This window comes from Gambusia affinis, linkage group LG03, assembly GCF_019740435.1.
Source record: "Gambusia affinis linkage group LG03, SWU_Gaff_1.0, whole genome shotgun sequence".
In the NCBI taxonomy this organism is placed as follows: domain Eukaryota; kingdom Metazoa; phylum Chordata; class Actinopteri; order Cyprinodontiformes; family Poeciliidae; genus Gambusia; species Gambusia affinis.
This window is the reverse complement of record NC_057870.1, coordinates 13,470,610-13,490,200: the sequence shown is the minus strand read 5'-3', so window position 1 is coordinate 13,490,200 and position 19,591 is coordinate 13,470,610. Positions and strand designations below refer to the sequence as shown.

Genomic DNA, 19,591 nt, shown 5'->3' with positions numbered 1-19,591 from the left:
CCTCAACATTCAAACGGTTTTGTCTATTTTTAAAATGTGTCCTTCCTATTGTAAGAAATGAGAATGATGTTGACAGGAAATCAATGTTTTCTTTTTCTTTTTGTTTTGTTACTTTTGTGGAGCCAAATCAAACGAGTCATCATGGATCAAAGAGGTTGGATTTCCAGAAACTGGAACAGGATTAAAAGTCCTCAACTGCAGGTATAATCAAGAGATGATCCTATTAATTTATTATGAGAATGTGTTGGTGATGAATACAGATTGGTTTGCATTGTGCAATAAAGTAATTTAAATGTCACCACATCCATTTGCTTCCTTCAGGTAACTTCAAAATGTACTCTGACTTAAATAGAGTTGGTTAAAAGTTTACTTGAGCTTATCATGGATTTGAATGTCATACTAATTTGGGGGTTTTTGGGAGTCTGATTATGGTTTGCAGCTTTAACATGATGAAATCAGTAGATAACTGTAGCTGTAGTGCAATGACATGTACACTGTGTCTCTGAGATGCTGAATGGGTAAAGATATATTGTGCTATTTTTACTAAAACCAATTATCAGGTAGATTCTTTTCCAAGACAAAATAAAGTTGTAATGAAACCTCCCAAAGAAACAGCGCGCTGCTCATCTCTTCCTGCCCACAGACTCAGCCTGGCCTTATTTCAGGAATCAACTCTGCAGAGGTTGACTTGTAAACATGGACAGATGACGTCCTGGGTCTCCCACCATGGTCGACCGCCCTCTTCGTCTCTTTTTCATCATCACTATTGTTAGGTCAGTTCATCAGGAACCCAGCCAGAACGGGCAGCATGCGAGCACCCAGACTCTTGTTTGGGTGCTGTTGCTAAGCTGCAGCACGTATTTGGAGGATGTCACCCAGGCAACAGTGATGGATGAGTTTGTGACTGCCTAATTTGTGGGTCTGGTGCGTTTACCTTTGTGTTCACATTGAGCTCCCATCAAACAGACCCCACCGCTGGAGATAAAAGTGATCATTTTGTCATGTTTTGCGGTGTTTGAGGTGGTGAGGTAGACGCTAGAGACCCAGCTTAGATGAGTGATGATGAAGTTTAATAAATAAATCCAAACAAAGTCCAAAAACCAAGGCAGCACTGCTTGAGCTGAATCCAGGGCTCAACACAGGTAGCAAACAGGGTGACGAATGGACAAAACCGACAGACTGTGGAACAACGGACGCAGAGGGACGCAGAGGGACGCAGAGGGACGCAAACTAGACGTAGGACCCGACAAGGACACAGAGACACAGGTGACACTAAATACACAGAGGGTAATCAGGGAACGAGACACACCTGGGAACTAATCAAAGGGAGACAGGACAACACGGAGACTCAGACACACAGGAAACTCAAAATAAACACACAGGAAAACACAGAACATGACACATTTAGCAGTTTTACTAAGAAGCAGCTGAGACTTTTTTCTTTTTCGTCTTTAGAGAACTGACAACTTAAAAAGACAACTTTCATGATCTCATCGAGGTTTTTCACATGCGTATTCTTCAGTTGCTGCTGCTGCTGGCATCTCATGAATCTGCTTACTTTTTATGAAACCACCAGGTGATTTACTTTCTTTTTACAACATCTGTGGTCCCAGAGTTTCAAGTGACCCAGTTTGAGTTTTTGAGCCGCTGCCTTTATTTTAGAGATTAAATGAACCTGTGAAGGCATAGTTGAGAATTTTTGCAAAAGGTTTTAATTAAAACATTACCTGCTGCTAACTCTCTTAGTTTTATCATGTGGCATTAATCCAAATTATTTAGTTCCTGAGGCTCATGATATAGTTTAGTTTTATGCTTTTGATTTCTAGTTTCTGTTAGTAGACGTGCCTGCAGCATTTGTGCACCACCTGCTGTGGTGACTGGTCTAAGTGAACAACAGTGAACCAAATGTGAATATATTACAACACAGATCAGCCTTTCAAAACCTTTAGGAAGAAAATGTGACTATTATGACTATAAGAGAAAAAAAAGCTCGTCTTTATAGTTGAACTGTTTTATTGTATGGGCATAAAGTATTTGGTGAACAGCATGCCAAAACTCCTAACTAGAGGGTGACTGTATTATGTGAAAATCTCGAGCAGGCTACACAAATAGTGCTCAAATATAATGATTCTGTTTTAATTTTTTTTATATTGAAAATCTAACTTCACACTTTCAGGACAGTAAACTGAGCTTATTGTACTGTTTGATAAGTAGGATCAATTAGTATTGAAGACTGAATTGAAATAAGTGTTTATTTATGGGCTTAAAGGCTATATACCTAAACTGAATTGAATTCGACTTTTTTTTCTTTCTTACAGATAAAAATAGATTTTGAATTAAAAATAAATATCGCATGTTCAGCATACTTTGAAAAGCTTCTCATGTTATAACGATGATTCTACATCAAATATTCAAACACAGAATCAACACCTTGTAGCAAACAGAGCAGATATATAACCAGGCCACACTTTGCACTTCAGCATGGGGAGCTGAATGTCAGAAAACACAGCACTAGAGGGCAGTAGACAGCAAACCAGGCACTTTGTTTTTTAATTATCTGAACAAGACTGCCTTAAGAACAGGACACCAGCGAGATGTGTCTCGTCCTGCTGTCTTCTTCACTTGACTTCAACAATCTTAGAGTAAAACCTCTTAGAAAAATATTAGGCATTCTAACTTGGATGGTGGAGATTGTATATTTATCTAAATAGTAGCTAAGGCTCCATCATATTAATTAATGATGGGAAATTCACACCTGCATGTTTCTACATTATGAACCCTTATGGTCGGACGAGGTTAAGATTGAAGTTTGTGAAACTATCATGTTTCTTAGGTTGTAACTCACTTGAAGAATTGATTTTTCATGCAGGAACAAAAGGAAAAAAGTTGTTGATGTGGCGTTGTGCAAAATAAAACCCTCGCTGTTGAACTCGGATGACTTTAATCTGCTGTCAAATCATGGGAGTATTATAGGAAAGATGATGTCACAGCAAAGGTTTAAAAATAAACCTGCTGCTTGCCTCAGTCTACAATCCTTTATCTAATAATGTGGAAGATGACTGGCTTTTCCAGTATCTGACCTGAGGACGGCGGAAGTCTAACACCAGTGTCAAAGCTGTCCTAGCAAAACAAATCCTGGAAACATTTGTGTGTCCTGTTAGGAAAGTGAGCTGTAACACCTGGCTGCGTCGCTTGCTGGCTCAGCTGAAGCTGGGAGCGACGGAAAATTTCTGCTGAAAAGATTTCTGCATAGTTAAGAGTGTTGGATGTGGATGCAGTAATCAAGACTGAAGACTTAAAGCCAGGAGACACACATTCACTATTTAATTTAGCAGTTTGACTCTGGAGTCCTGTTTCAAATTCTGTGCACAGAACCAAGGAGCAGGGAAAGAAATTGTACACTTTATTTAGACTGAGCTAAATGATGATGGATAAGGATGTAATGCATGAATTAGAACCGCTGTCTTGTTTTCATTAACAAGTAGTCATGTTACTTTAAAAGACCAGTTAACACGTAATATATAACCTGTTTGGAATCCACTTTACAGGAATTCATTAGTTGTATTATGGTAAATATTCCTTTTCTTCATTTTTGTGTATTTTCTTAACCTAACTGCGCCTTGCATGGAAGCATAAAGTTTACATTTCAAACTGATTGTAAAACCCATTTGAACCTTTTCATATTTAATTACAAAGTTATGCTGCAACGACCTAAATCTAAATTTAATTGAGTCTAATTGGCAAGACTTGAAAATAGCAGTCCAGATGGTTTCCATCCAATCTGACTGAGCTTAAACTATCTTGAAATAAATATCTGGCAACAATGTTAATCTACATATTCAAAAAAGTGGTAGAGGTTTTGTTTTATAGACTTCCTGATGTGACTGAACTGATGGAAGAACAAACTATTAAAGAAAAAATGTTATATACTCCACATTTTTTGGATTTTATCTACAAAAAACTTGCATCAGTTTGATTTCACCTGTGTGTTCTCGTTCGCACATTTTGTGGCCAATGTGAGGCTTTGCCTGTGTATCAATATATTGACCATAATTTTATCCAATGTAAGTAAAAAAAACAATGGGGGAAAAGCCAATAAGTGTCAACAAATCATCATAAATCTTGATGTTTAATTAAGTTACAGGTAAGGCAATGCAAGGCAACTTTATTTATATAGCACCTCTCAGCCAGAGATAATTCAAAGTGCTTGTACAAAAAAATGTTAAAAACAACATACAAGAAGATTAAAAAAACACATCAAGCAGATTAAAAATAGACAAAGTAAATATTAAAAGTTTTAAATATAATATTGAGTGAATAGAATTAAACATTTTAAGAATAGGCAACTACAAATAAAAAGGTTTTTTGACCCTATTTTAAGTAAACTCAAGATAAGAGCAGCCTGACAATGAGCAGGAAGCTTAATCCATAGTGCTGGAGCATAAAAACTGAAAGCTGCTTCACCATGTTTAGTTCTGACTCTGGGAATAATTAGTAGGTTTGATTTCGATGATCTTAAAGGTCTGAGCGGTATGTAGAGTTGAAGAAGATCAGAAATGTATTCTGGGTTTCTATTATGAAGTGTTTTATAAACCAGTAAGGAGATTTTAAATTATGTTCTTTGAGCAACAGGAAGCCAGTGCAAGGATCTTAGAACTGGACTCGTATCCTGATCTCTTTTTGTTTTAGTTAGGACTCCTGCAGCAGCACTTTGGAGAAGCTGGAGGTGTCTTATTGTGTTTTTTTGATAATCCAGTAAGAATGCCATTGCAGTAATCGAGTCTACTAAAATCAAAGGGATGAATTAATTTCTCAGAATCTTGTTGGGATATAAGTCATCTAATGTTAGCAATACTTTTTATGTGGTAATATGCAGCTTTATGATAGATCTGATGTGTTTATCAAAGTCCAGATCAGGATCCAATGTTACCCCCAGATTCTCAGCTTTTAATCTATACTCTTACAGTCCAAACACTGATACTTTGGTTTTGTTTTTATTTAGTTGGAGAAATTTTGGTCACATCCAGACATTAATCTGCTCAGTACATTTAATGAGTGTTTGAAGCTGACTGTAATCTCCTGGTGAAAGACTGATGTACAGCTGTGTGTCATCAGGAGGGAAACAGCACTTCACAAGATGTTCTGTACTGGATTACGTCTTAAAATTTAATTATTGACCTTTTTTTTTTCAATATCCCTCTTGAAATGTGTAATATAAAGTGGTAACCAATATATGTATCTGTATTGTAGTGATGTCAAAGCATATGATTTTGTTACATATTCAAAACACTGCTGTTTTGTTTGTTTGTAAATTTAATCACAAAAAACAAACCATTTGTATTTACAAATCAGAGAACTGTCTTTTGTTTTTGTTTTTTTGTTTTGTTTGTTGTTTTTTTTCCCCTAAACGCATGTCGTAACAGAAATCAGCTGATAGGAGTGAGGCTAAACTTCAGACGGGACAATTGTTTCCACTTCTGATAATTCTGCAGTCAGAGAGAACATCTGGAGCAGCTGAAGGCTGCACACAGTTTGTTTTTACAAAGTCTTGCAATCTGCAGTTAGTTTATTTTTTGGAGGTCCCAAATTATCTGAATTCCTCTCACAACAGTAGATGACCCTTGCTGCACAGCACAAGGCAACAGGACAGTAGTAGGTTTGCTGGGTGGATGATTACCAGAAATAACACTGCGGGGGGAAAACAAGTTGTTGCTGGTCTGGAGCTCAGAGCAACATTAATTTTCCAGTGCTCAGTGTTGTGGACCAGTGGTTCCCAGTGTGGAGGTCGGGACCCTTCAGGGCCTCCTGAGATAAATTTAAACGGAGATTAGGTAGAAGAGAAAGGAATGAAAACATTATGTCATCGTACACAAAAATCCTCTTTATTTTGTCCTGAGTTGCTGTTCTTTTCCTTTCTCTTATGGTGTAACAAAATCATAGCAACGGATGTGTTGTTTTTGACATTTTAAAAACCTTATAATAATGAATGAGACTTAAATAAACAACATTTTCTGTTTGATAGTGGAACAATTTGGCAGTTTAGCACCTGCTGCTACAGGATTGCAAATGTCCAAATAGGAGCAATATTTAAAATAGTTCAACTATTTGATTGTAATGTTATTTGATAACAATAAATTAATAGCAATTACAATAACATAAATTAACCATGATAAAATTCCTGTCTGCAAATGTTGAGCATAATTTGCAAGTTTACCAAAGTTAGACTTAGAGAGACAAATCAAATAGCGTACAGGTTGTTTAACTCTGAAACGTAATCAGTGAAATAAAAATTAAGATCCCCACACATGTTTTGAAATTATGGTTAATTATTATGTATTACTAATATCTATCCATCTGATAAGTTTGCCAGTCCATCAAAGAGAAATGTTCTAAATAGTTCTGAATCAATAAAAGAAATTTAAGGCCACAAAAACCAATTAAAAAAAACTATTTTTTTATATATTCCAAGATTCCACTTATCTTATTTTTCCTAGAAGTAAATTGTATGATGACCCAGTTTTATTTTATATTGTGACAAGAAATGCAGAAATCATCACTACTTTGAAGATCCATAAAAAGTAACAAGTTAAGCCATCATACTTAAATCTAATGCTGAATTTAATAAACATCTGTGCAGTCTAGCATAAAGAAATGGTCAATTGTAATTATTTTTACAGCAATATTCACTGCAGTTGACTTCTTTACAACTGCTTTAAGTCGCTATTTTAAGAGGTTATTAATGCACATCAAAACCCAACTGTGTTTAAAATGAATTATTGTTACCAAGATGTTTATCACGGTAACAATAATTGTTACCAATTGAATTGCATGATTCAATTGAGATGTGATCCATTATCCTGCAGCCTTGTAGTGGGATTTATTCAGGAGGTTATCTTTATCTAATGCCTCATTGTTACTCTGCATGGTGTTGAAGTTCAGCTACTGTGCAGCTAATTTAGAAAAAAAGGAAAATGTTTTGCATTCAGAAAGAACATCGCTCAAAACTAAAACATTGGAAAGGGCAAAACCAGAATGTGCACAAGCAGCTACACCGCAATGAACAATTCAGGACTGTTGCAGTAGATATGCTCTCATGCTCTTGAAAACAGCACATATTTCTTACTGAGCCGTGTCCCCACCAAGCTGTCTGTAATGTAATGGCTCTAAACAAAGACGGGCCTTGTGATTGTTTGCACAAATAAATACATTTTCTCTATTTTGTGAACTTGAATTGTACCTTATATCAGAACTTTTCCCTCGCAGTTTCTCTAAAAACTGTTTTCCTTCACATTGACCTGTTGTGTCTTTACTCCTCTGCATCCCTGCCAACTCATTCAAAAAAACTCCACTTTTTTCACTATATTATTACCCCAAATTATTATGTGTACAATTGTGTAGTAATTGAGAATGTGCAAGCAAAGTTCCCTTTTGCAAATCCATTTTTCTCTTTATTTGTAGTGCATTACTGAGCTTATATTGGCATAGACCTTGTAAGCAACAGAGCATATAGTAAATTGAGTTGATAAACATATTTACCTGTAGTTTATAATACTGTACCTTACTTGCACAAAAACATGTACGAATCAGAATCATATTGAAGGTTTTATAACAAACACTTTCACGTTATAACAAAGTAAAAAACAACAACAACAACAACAAAAAAGGGAGTCGAGGGAAATTTGTGCGAAGAAAGAGCCAAAGCTCAGGACAAAAACAGGTTGGGACAGAGTTGAATATTTCACTGCACAGCTTGTTGGTATGGAAAGGTTTGTGTGATGAAAGTGTCTCTACAGTGACGCCAGCCTCAAAAGAACTGGTCATTTTGCTACACATTCAGTGTATCATAAATACATAACTCACCACTTAATGCACTGTAAATAATTAGTTGGAGCTGACATTTCTGTGACCACAGGGCTCATATTGTACGCTGTGTTTGAAAGATTAGCAACGCAGTTAGAATGTGCATTCGTCGTATTCATGAACATTCTTTGTAAACAATATGTCAACATGTGGATGGCAGCAGAAAGTACATCTGGTGTCAACAAATGTCTGTGGAGCAGCATGCAACAGCAGTCGATGTCCTGCCTTAAGAAAAAAAAATAAAAATAAAAAAGTCGCAGCGGTCCTTTCCGAGCCAAAGCTGCTGCTTTTCGTCAGTCCGTTCGTCTTGTTGGAGAAAGCTTCATTCAGCTGTTGTGGTACTTTAACTTGTCTTCAAGGCTGATTGGTCCCGGAGGCCGCAGGAGTCACAGTAACAGTTTGCTTCAGTAGATCAACATTTATCAGTTCAGCCATCCTTTCATTGTGATGTGCTGCCATAAAGAAATGCACATGTTAATATTCAGTGTTTACCACCACTAAAAAAAATTCAATGAAGACAGCAATAAAGGAATATATAATCCAATATTCTTTGTATTTTAATGCCACAAAACCCAGAGGTCTCAACAGTACAAATCTAAATACACAATCCAAATTTCCAAGTGTTTTATTTGTAATTTTCCAACACAATGAACTTAACAGGAAAGGGCATTGGTTGAACAGAAGAGTGTCTTTATGCTGACATTAATATACTGAATGAATGGAGAAGTGTGTGGAGTGTGTGCTTGTACATTTCCAGATATTCACAATGTAGTAAACATTGAGGAGCTTGGCAGATATTAGGAGGGTAGGTGTCCCTTCATCCACCAAAAACAGCCCCTTTGTTGCCCAGAAACCTTTTCTCAACGTCTGAGCCAAGTGAAATTGCAAATTTTAACTTCTCTTCTTCCCTTCAAACATCTTTTTAGGGCCAAATGACTTGTTGCTGTGAGTGTGAGAAAACTGACTCGAGATGCGCTTGCAGAGTTTGAGTGGCAAGACAGATGTTGTTCTCAAAACCATGTTTTGTTCAGCAGCATTACTGTAGCATGGATAAAAATTTACAAGAAAACACTGACAGTTAGGCTCACTGTAAAATATTTCATCCACAGCTTTCAAGAGAAAAGGGAGCGCTGATGCCAATGCGTAGCAGAGAAACTATACTGGTCAGAAATGCATCAGAAGTAAACACCTTTACTGAAATGCTGCCAGAGTTTTAGTGTTTTGTCATAAGCATTCATTTCAATTACTTTAAATACGTGGATACAAAACTGGTTTGTTAAGTCTGCAGGATAAAGCCTGGACTTTTCTAACCCTACTGTTTGGTGATGAGTCGCTTTTTCCAGATTCTCTTCATTTCAGATGCCACTAACCAGATGTATACTTCTGAAGATGTCACATTTTTCTCTCAAATACAGATTTGCTAAAATCACATAAAAGAAAAAAAATGGAATACTACTTTGTCCAAAGTATAATTCTTTCAAAAAGTAAAAAAAATAAAAAAAAATAAAAAAATCCACGGGTGGATTAAAAGGAGATTCTTCTTATTTATTTATTTTATTTATTTTCATTTTTGTGATCAACTCTAAATTGTTTTTGTCCAAGTAATTTAAATGCCTTTGAGTCTTAGGAGTGGCCTGTTTTAGCAGAGAAATAGCAGAGCCAGTTCTGTTTTCAAGCCTTCCAGGGCGTGTTCGGGCCAAAGCAGATGTTTTCTGTTCTTCTGCAAATATTTATGTGTGACTGTCTTTGGACAGAGTTTAGAAAACATGATTTTATCATTCATGACTAAGAAATGTTCCAAAAATACTCAGATACGTAGATAAGATCATAAAGAACTATGGCCAAACTTTGAGCAATAAATAACAAACACAATAGCAAACAACGTCCACTGGTATCTCAACAGTACATTTGTTTTGTGTATGTTTGTAACATATTGTATTATTTACTTACTACTTTCTATATATTTGCTACAGCTCTGTAGCGTTATACTCAGGGGAGTCCAGAATAAAATACTTTTTTTCCTATCTTCAGTGCAGCTGTGTTTGTCGTGTTGGTCTGTACAAGAAACGTCCTGTACAGTATTTCAGTTTCTATCAGAAAAAAATATATCTGATTCTACTTCTGTTTTTCTTCTGAAAAGCAGCATTGCACCTCTTTCCTGTTATTTATTTTTCTGGCTAATTACAGAATGTTCCCTCATCTTCTTTCTTCTGTGTTTGCTTCCCTCCTGCCTCCCAACAAGACACGCAGTGTGATGCTATCGGCTCCACACTGCGTGCCCTTACAGGAAGACATAAACTAACTCAAACTGTAAGCTTCACAGAAGAGCAAATGTGTCTGAAAAAGGAGTATGAGAAACAGTTTTATAATGTGGCCTTGTCACAATCACTTGTTTTTTGATTCGTTCTTTTGTGTGTGTTCTCCTGAGCCTGTAAGTCCAGGACCTGTCTGAAGTTTTGTCCTGCCTCCAACCTATAAAGCAAATTTTGTTTCTTCTTCTTCAGACCAGATCAAAAAGTAATTCAGATCAATTTTCAACCATATTTTAGTTATGTGTTGTTGGGGTTTTTTTTGTATGGGCTTCATTTTATCATTGATTCAAAGCATTCACTGTGTCAAAACTGTGCAAAAGTAGACAGAAAACTATTCTTTTAGAAATATTTAAAATCCATAAATAATTGCTAATTTAAATAGCCTTTATAGACTGTTATATTTTGCATTTGTGCTCAGAAGCCACAAACAACCAAGAAGTAAAGAAGATTTGAAAAATCTAAACTACACTTCAGAATCCTTCATACATTCAATACTGTTAGATGCATAATATGTAAAAACAGACGTCAAATGGAAACTATCAGAATATTGTTATAGTCATTAAACCTATAAGTAATAAAATATAATACATAGTCGAATCATCACATATTCTGCTGTTTCTCAGATTTTCTTTTTTTTAAGGTTTTGTTGGCTCTAGTGGCCTTTACTTGAAATTAGTGCAGCAAATGTCAGCAGGCTGGGAATTGAACCTGCGACCACCGGCACGAGGACTAAAGCCTCAATACATGGGTTGAACAGTGTGTGGAAGTTTGCGCCTCATCTGATTCTGCTGTGTCTCATTGATTACTGTTGGACTTATTGATATAATAATAATATTTTTATCATGTATCTCATAGATGTTTAGCCGCTTATTGCCATGAGACATCAAAGGATGTTGTGAGCATCTATACTTTACTGAAGGACCTGCTGTGTGATAAAAAATGGACGAGAATCATTGAATTGAAAGAGCAGGCTTCTCTTTAACCACCTAAAACTGAAACTCTTTTCAGACAATCTTTTTCTTCTGCAATCTCCACGTTCAATACACTAGGATTGACTTGTATGACATAGAGAAGCAAAAGATCTGAACGCAAAACCACCCAATATCGCCGACCCACCTCAGGAGGTAGCCACAAACCCATAATCACTACAAAGTGCAAGAGGAAATGGTGGATAGCAGGATTAGTGTGACACTAATGCTACAAAGATCTTACACTGTCTGTCTAAACTAAGAGAAAACTAAGGAAACATTTTTCTATTATCCTAAAGGAGATTATCTATGTCCTGCTTTTGGTACAGACAGAATGTCGAGGATGGTGAGCAACAAATTAGCTTGTATTTGAACAGCCTGCAAGGGAACCATATCACAGAGCTCAAGCCCTCAAAATATTAGCAGAGGACATTATGCATATTGTTCAAGTGAACGCCACAAGTTGGAAGCAGTTGGCTTCTGTAATCCCAACAGTGTGATCTCTGTTGATTGACTTGGATGATGTGAAAACAAAGAGCGATATATAATTGGGTTTTTATGGTTATGGGTTTACTGTGAGCTTAAAGGGGATAGAGTATCTGACCTGCTAAAAGACAATGAAACAAGTTTTTAACCACGGTAGCATCAATTTAAGACAACATGAGACAAAACATGAGGCTGAGAGATGAACAAGTCCATTATGTTTGTCCGTAGCACCAAATTCAAAAAGTATCACTGAGGTAAAAGAAACCAGAAATACATACCAGTTAACAGTTCCTGCTCAGTTTGGCCCATCACCATTGGCAGCTTCCACATCAGCCCCAACAGAACCATCTGATTGGACAGGTTCAAACTGGGAGGATGTTCGTCCGTTTGGCGTCCGTGCAGGTGCATCAAGGTCAGCACTTCTCCTGAATTTCTCTTCCTTGTAGGATAAATCACCACCAAAGTCTTCAGGATTGGAGCTGGACACAGAAATGAAAGTAACTCTGTGAGCTGTAAACGGAAACAAAATGATTCTTCCTGAAAGTGTGTATATAGCATTCACTTTAGCTACCGTTGTGACGGTAAACAAAGCCATTTCATCTTACAGTTTGTACCAAATCTAAATACCCAAAGGTTTTCTTTGTATTCTTGGAGAGTTGCCAAACTCTTGGATGCTTCTTTAAAAGGTTTCTGATGTTGTGTGATTGTTGCAGATATCATAAAGGCATCAAAGGCAGTGTTACCCACAGGTCAACAGCTCCATGTTTTCCTTTATCCTGCTTCTTGTTTCATGCTCTCTTGGGTCTGATCTCACTCTAAGCTAACTAAATGAACAGTGGACAAGGTTCTGTGTGAAGTTGGATAGAAAGTGCAATTAGCATGCTGAGGAGAAAATCCAAAAATTATAGAGTTCATAACTCAGGAGTCTGCAAGGCCCCTACTATAACACATTCGAAATGGAAAGTTGCATCAATGCATGCCTGATTTTATGTGCTCCATGCAGAAGCCCTCTTAACGATGGGTCACCAATTTAGCCAACTCTATGGCACGATTGGTTCTAATAACACAGGGCTGTGGCTATTTACAGCGCAGACTTATCTTATTTATAAATATCTAACTTCCTTCTCATGAGCCGTCAACTTACATGATATTTTCAGAATCTGAGTCGTGAACCCTCTGGATGTAATCAGTCTGTATTTTCTCTCATGTCATCTTAGTTCTTCTGACATGTTTGGCTTTGTTTCTAGCTCCTATGCATAAAAATTAAAATAAAAGAAAAATCTATATGCTTTGCACTTTGATTATATTTTAGCCCTGCAACTAAATTAATATTCTCCTAGCAAGGTTTTAATTCTACTAACCAATCAGACTTATTTGAAGTCTAGAGTAGAGGAGCTGAAGCTATTTATAATTCTATTGGCCCTCTCGCCGGCCTCTGAATAACCTTCCTTTAACTTCTAAAAGTCCGACCACCATTTTATTGAATAGACAGAAAAGATGATGTTGCTTTAAGTCTAAATGTAAAACATGAATTCGTGGTTAAAGAATTAGAGGGGGAAAGAGATTGATAAACTGATTGCATGCTTATTTTAGAATAAACCTGCATGTGCAGTGAAGAAGGGAAAAAGAAAGAAGAAAGTTTTTATTTTTTAAATATTGTGGTAAAATCTGTGTTTCAGGATACAAAATTAATCCTGAGTAAGAAACAAATTAACTACTTTGGATCTACTATACAGGACACTCTTAAAAGCAAGAACGTTATCTGTGACAATTATTGACATAACTGTTTTGGGTGTTACAATTTTAGACAGAGGAGTCACTTGTAAACCGGGACCTGTCTTACTAAGATCACTGGTTTTTGTAATCAGATCCTCTTAAAACTGGAAAGCAGAAGAGCAGAGATTATTGCAGCGTTATTGAAATCCTTGACATATAATAAAGTTTTTAACATCGCCCCAACACTCAAACTGAAGGAAAACAAAGTTCCACATAGCTGAAATTATTTATTTGGCTCATAAAGCTAATGGGACTATGTCTGTTTGTGTAATCACAAAGATGTTCTGTGCAGGTATTTTATTTACTTTCCACCTAGTCAATAGCACATAGCTGCTTCATACAGCAGCGTAGGTGGACAGGCAGGAAGAGGCTGTCCATAAGGTCCACTGGATGTTGCATAATGGGCACTATTGATATCGAGCAGACATTACGCAGGAAGACAGCAATGAAATGAAAGACAGAGGGAGAGAACAGGTGCTTGTGGCATCAAGTTGCAATGGGTCTATGAGAAATATGTTTATTGATGTCTGAATATCATTTGGAGCTGGTTGGGCTTCCTCAACCAGCTGTCAATTGGACCTTTGTTGGGACCTAAAAAAATTACATTTTCAGTATATTTTACCTTAAATTCCCAAAGAGGGGCAGAACGTAGCTCCATTTTTAAATAATAAAAAGGGAAATGTTGGCAGATTTCCCATGTCATTTCAAGAAACACCTGCATATGATTTCTACAGCCTTTTCCTTCCTTTTTTTAAATAAATATTAAATGTTCCACTGAGGAATATTTGTTAATTTTCTCCTGTTTTCATCTATCTGCTCCTGTAATCGGAACTTTAATCTGGGAATTGCATCAAGTAAACATAAACCTTTTCCAACCTCAAGTCAACAAAAGTAAACAGGTTTGTTGACTTTTGGTATGCTAACCGCTAGGCTCAGTGACAAGCTAAGTTCTGTTAGCATTACCTGCTAATGTACATTTTATGTACATTGACTGATAAACACAGCAAAAAGTAGAAATTTTGACCAGATATTGTACAACTTTTGAAATAACTTGTCGGCATCAATTAAACATGTGAAAATGTTATTGTTGTGTCTGTTGTATAGATCTAAAGTTTCTGTCCTACCTAATTTAACCCTAGTCAGGCCCTGCTTGCATTACCATGACTCTCCTCAACACACTCATTCCAGCCTCATAGCTTTGTATTTATTCTTACACAGATGTTGACTGAGATAAAGTGAGAATTTTGTCAGACAGTGGGAACGATTCAACTAGATTTTATTACATAACCTGTTTTTAAATGCACAACAACCATGTTAGAGTTTGAAGTCAGGGTTGGTGAGAAATTTGGAAGGTTCTGTAAAATGAGACTTTAATGGAAGTCTTTTGTATTTTCCAACATAACACTTTAAATCTCAACACTTGTGGCAAAGGACCATACAGAATGATGCCACATCCTCCAACTAAACATTTATTGCAATGTTTTTTATCTTTCTGCATTGTCTTTATGCAGAAAAAAAAAACCCAACAAACTGTAGCATAGGGATGGTACTTCAGTTTTAGAAGTCATGGAGCAAATCTTCAGAGAATTGTGTTTGCCATGTAACATGTGTGCGTGACACAAGCCAAAGGTTTGCTCTAAATGTTGATGAGGGCAATGCTGATGTGCCAGCATGTACTCTATGAAAAAAAAAGTAACTATTGATAATGTCTCCACGCAGCGCGGCCTTTCCAGCCCGGTGGCTTCTCATCTCTGAAGTTGTATCTCTGTCGTTAATCTGCCTGCATTACGCTGCCTCATGCTTTAATTCTTACTGAAGTTGTCACAGTTTTACAGGAACTGTGCTGCCCAGTTGTGCTATTATTTTTGACGTGGACTGAGTTAAAATGCTGAAATGGACTGCTCCTTTGAGAAAATGCCCAGGATGACAGTATTAGCTCTCCAAAGAATCTTTTTTTTTTCTTTTTTTGGAGCCTAGTGTGTATTTGGAAAAGATTCTGATTTCCTTTATTAAAACCCATCTTTAGGTCTTTCACTCGTCAGCCTCGTATTTGATCGACTGCTCCTGCTTACGTTTGTAATCCTGCTCGGAGCGCAGGGTTAGTCGGCTGAGCCTTCCCTTGGGCTGATTTACTGCAGAACACACAGAGCTCCTTTTATGGAAGACTTTTATAAAGCCCTAAATATCCTTTGTGTTATGTGTCCATGGATGTCTTTAATTTATGGCTGAGGTGTCGTCACAAATTACACGTGGTGTGTAGAGTAAATATTTAATAATCATTTTATGACACATTCCCTGCCCAGATATTACCGACGTGCGGTAAAGTTTGTTTGTGTATGTATGTGTCTAAGATATTGCCGATATATTAACTTAACTCTCTCTTATGTCATGAGGGAGTGGGCAGTGGTTGGATAAAATAAAATAAATAAATAATTAAGAGGTTCAGAACTGATTAGGTTGAGACAACTTAATCTGAATTTTTTATCTACAAAAATATTATAAATTCTGATAACAAAACATAGTTTTTCTGATCTAAAGATGAACACAAATTAGAAAAGAATTTTATTTTATTTTCAAATTATTTCATTTTCATTCTATTTACAAATATCGTTATGACATATGACTGCTGCTGCACTGTGTACAGTCAGTCTACTGACAGCTAACATATTAAATCAGCTATGAATCAAATACGGAGCTCCCCAGCCCCAGCTGCCTCAGCCCAACAGGGATGATCTCATTGGCTGTCAGTCTTGTAAACAGGCTGCCCAGTTATGAGGGGGAAGTCTTGTGCATTAGTGATAAAGATTTATCTGTTGCAGGGAGTGTTGGGCAGGGCACGCTGAGGCCCACCGACAGGCTGAAACCCACAACATTTAGATGTCAACCCCTGAGCACCATGTGATCAGACCAATCAGCCTTCAGCAGCTGATTAAATGGAGAAATTCTTTATGTGTATATGTATATATCTTTTAAACCATCTGCTGTAATGCCAATGCTAAATGCACTTTTAGATTTATCATATGCACCAGTAAATTAATTTAAAAATAACCCACCTATTAATTGTTTAGTAATATATGTGTAATAACAAGTGTAATATATGTAATGCAGACATGAAGATATAGGAATCAAAATATGAACTTCGGTCTTCAGAATAGATTTTCTTCTGCTGCTCAGTATATTTCACTCTTTAGCCATAGTAAAGCAAATTTCAAGAGTGTTCAAATATAGAAAAGCATCATTCTTGCTGTTAGGATGTTTTATGTTCTTAAACTTGGGAATTTCAACACAAAATTAGTTTCTGAGCAAAAACAAGTATTTTGTCAAACCTAGAAACACAAGATCCATGTTAAAAGTTTAGAGATGATTAAACTAAATCAATTATACCTTGACTTTTTTGTGAGAAAATGGGAAGAAAGAGGTTTATTCAAACTTTAAATTCTCCAAAGTTCAACATTTTCAGATCACTAACTGATAGTGATCACCTAATAGTCTCACCTTAAAATGTAACATTTGAATTTAACTTCAATCCAAAACAGAGTGAAGTAATTATAAAATTATCCTCACTTGTACATAAAAGTTTATTAAAATAAGCTGTTTTTTAATTTTTTATGTTGTGTTTTTTTTACATATTTATATCCACAGTGACAATAATTGAACGTGGTTTTAAAGTTGCACTCAATTGCGTACTGACAGCAAGTAATTTCATGTCAGTTTACGTGCGTCAGGATGCATGCTGTTGGTTGATGCGCTTCAAGACTGAAAATGACCCGATATCAAAGTTTTAGTGCATCTATTTTATAGAAAGTCACATTTTCTCATTGTTTGGCCTGCTGATTACGGATTCGAGCTGATCAAGAGAAATTTGTCGGATTACAGTCTCTCCTAACTAGCTCAGTGCCTGCCTAATGGAAAGCGTGGAAGACACAATGTTACCATCTTCAGACATTGAATAAACTGTTGGAGCTTAATGGGTTATACAGGTACGGTTGGAATGAACAAAAGAATGGGAAAAAAGAGAAACTTACATTTGGGATTCTGGTTCCAAACAGTCAGTGAACTGTGTGCTGCCATTGGACTGAGAAAGACCAATAGACATTTCCTCACTTCTGCTGCCCAGGCTGCCACTGCCATCAGTCCTACTGTCTGGAGACTTTTGGAAAGACCCCACATTGCCCGACTCAGTTTTCCACAGAAAACAGGAGCAGCGAGTCCGCAGTTCCTTATAAAAAGAGTTTAACCACACCGTAGACAGCCACGGACAGCCGATTAGGTTCTTGAAAGCAGTTCGAAACTCCGGACTCCTGCAGTAGATGATGGGATTGAGACCAGAGTTGATGTAACCCAGCCAGTTTAAATACAAGAACAGCCGATTGTTTAATTGTGTTTCATTAAAGGCTTGGATGATGTTGGCAACAAAGAACGGCAGCCAGCATATCGTGAAGGTCCCCATGATGATGCCCAAAGTCTTGATGGCTCTGAGCTCACCAATCAGCAGTCGTGATGGTCTCCTCTTGGCGCTCTTTCTCCTCGCCATGTTGTTGAAGCTGTTGGAGCCCATACATGCTGGAGGCAGGAGATTGTTCAAGTTGGAGCCACTTTGAATATGTGCAAGGCATTCGCTCTGCAATTGCGGCCGAGCTTTCTTTATGAGCTTGACCTGTCGTGCAGCAATTACAAAGACTTGTGCGTACACAGCTATCATTATTACTAGTGGGATATAAAAAGAGACTAACGAGGATGAAATGGCATATTCTTTGTTCACCACAAAGTCACAGCAGTTAGTATTTTCATAACAACTGCTCTCGTTTTTTTTCCACAACCAATCTATCATCATAATTGGTACAAACGAAATTAAAGTAGACACACCCCAGACTAAACAGACTATCACTCTTGCACGAAATTTACAGAGTAGAACAGTGTATCGCAGCGGTCTTGTAATGGCTACATACCGATCCACAGCGATGACACAAAGCGTTTCAATGCTTGCCGTCACACACAGAATGTCGATTGAAGTCCAGAGGTTACAGAATGTCCTGCCAAGCCGCCAGTTACCTATCAGGACATAACTGGCCCCAAATGGGACCACGAGGACCCCCATGATGAGGTCCGCACTTGCTAAGGACATTATTAGGATGTTTGTTGAAGTCTGTAATTGTGGAGTGCGCGCCACAGCAATGATGACCAGCAGGTTTCCAACAACGGTGACCAGGATGATGATGACTGCCATGACGGAGAACCAGTCTCCCGGTGGATTAAGGTATGTTTTGATCTCTAATGTGTCGTTTGAGCAATTCATCTTTCATTGGCTCAACTCACCACAAGTTGAAAATGTTCAAAAATCATCAAAAAGACAGATTTGACTCAAAAAACCACACACATAAATTCGCTCAACACTGAGAGTTTGCAGTTTTTCCCCTGCAAATTATTTCTCTTCCTTGCACAGAATGCTCACATGTCGCACCTTGGGAGTTCTGCTCTGGCAGCCCTCAAATGGGAGTGGTGGTTCTCCATCTTTCCAAAATAAGCAACATATTCTCCCAAGCGATGAATCCAAACTGTCCACAGAACTAAAAAAGTCCCATCAAGTTCATGAGTCCAGGAAAAATTTTAAAGTATCAAGTAAAAAAAGTTTTGGAGTACGAAAAGTTTCGCTTTGACCATTTAAATCTGTCCACAGAGTGCAGATTTCTGAAGAATCTTGTTCTGACTACAATGCAACAGTTGAGCTGTGTGGAGATCAAGCAAACACTGACGCCTTTTCAAGAACAACCAGAGTGACTTCAAACTCTTCTGTTGCTATCTCTCTCTCTCTCTCTCTCTCTCTCTCTCTCTCTCTCTCTCTCTCTTTTTCTCTGTGTAGGTTCCATAAGATTGTATTGGTGGTAATCACACCCTGACTGGAGACAGAGAGGAGGAGCCTAACTGTGTGTGTGTGTGTGTGTGTGTGTGTGTGTGTGTGTGTGCGTGGGTGTGTGTGTGTGTGTGTGTGTGTGTGTGCGTGCGTGGGCGCGTGAGTGCGTGTGTGTTTGCATGTAGGTGATGTGCGTGTATGTGTGTATAAGCGGTACCAGGATCAGCAGCCTGATAGAGCTGTGCATATGTGAACAGTCACACAGAGAAACTTTGGTTCATGTACAGTTAAAACCATATATATATATATATATATATATATATATATATATATATATA

General features: G+C 37.3%; 1 protein-coding gene across 1 annotated transcript; it reads right to left on the bottom strand.

Moving 5' to 3' along the window:
• Nucleotides 1–7,421: 7,421 nt before the first annotated feature.
• adrb3a (adrenoceptor beta 3a) lies at nt 7,422–19,227 on the bottom strand. The gene is made up of 3 exons (XM_044111956.1): nt 17,428–19,227; nt 11,905–12,105; nt 7,422–8,312 (listed from the first exon to the last, which is right to left on the bottom strand). Exons 1-2 carry the CDS (start codon nt 18,696–18,698, stop codon nt 11,922–11,924), a joined length of 1,455 nt encoding a protein of 484 aa, XP_043967891.1. The 5' UTR covers nt 18,699–19,227; the 3' UTR covers nt 7,422–8,312; nt 11,905–11,921.
• Nucleotides 19,228–19,591: the final 364 nt, after the last annotated feature.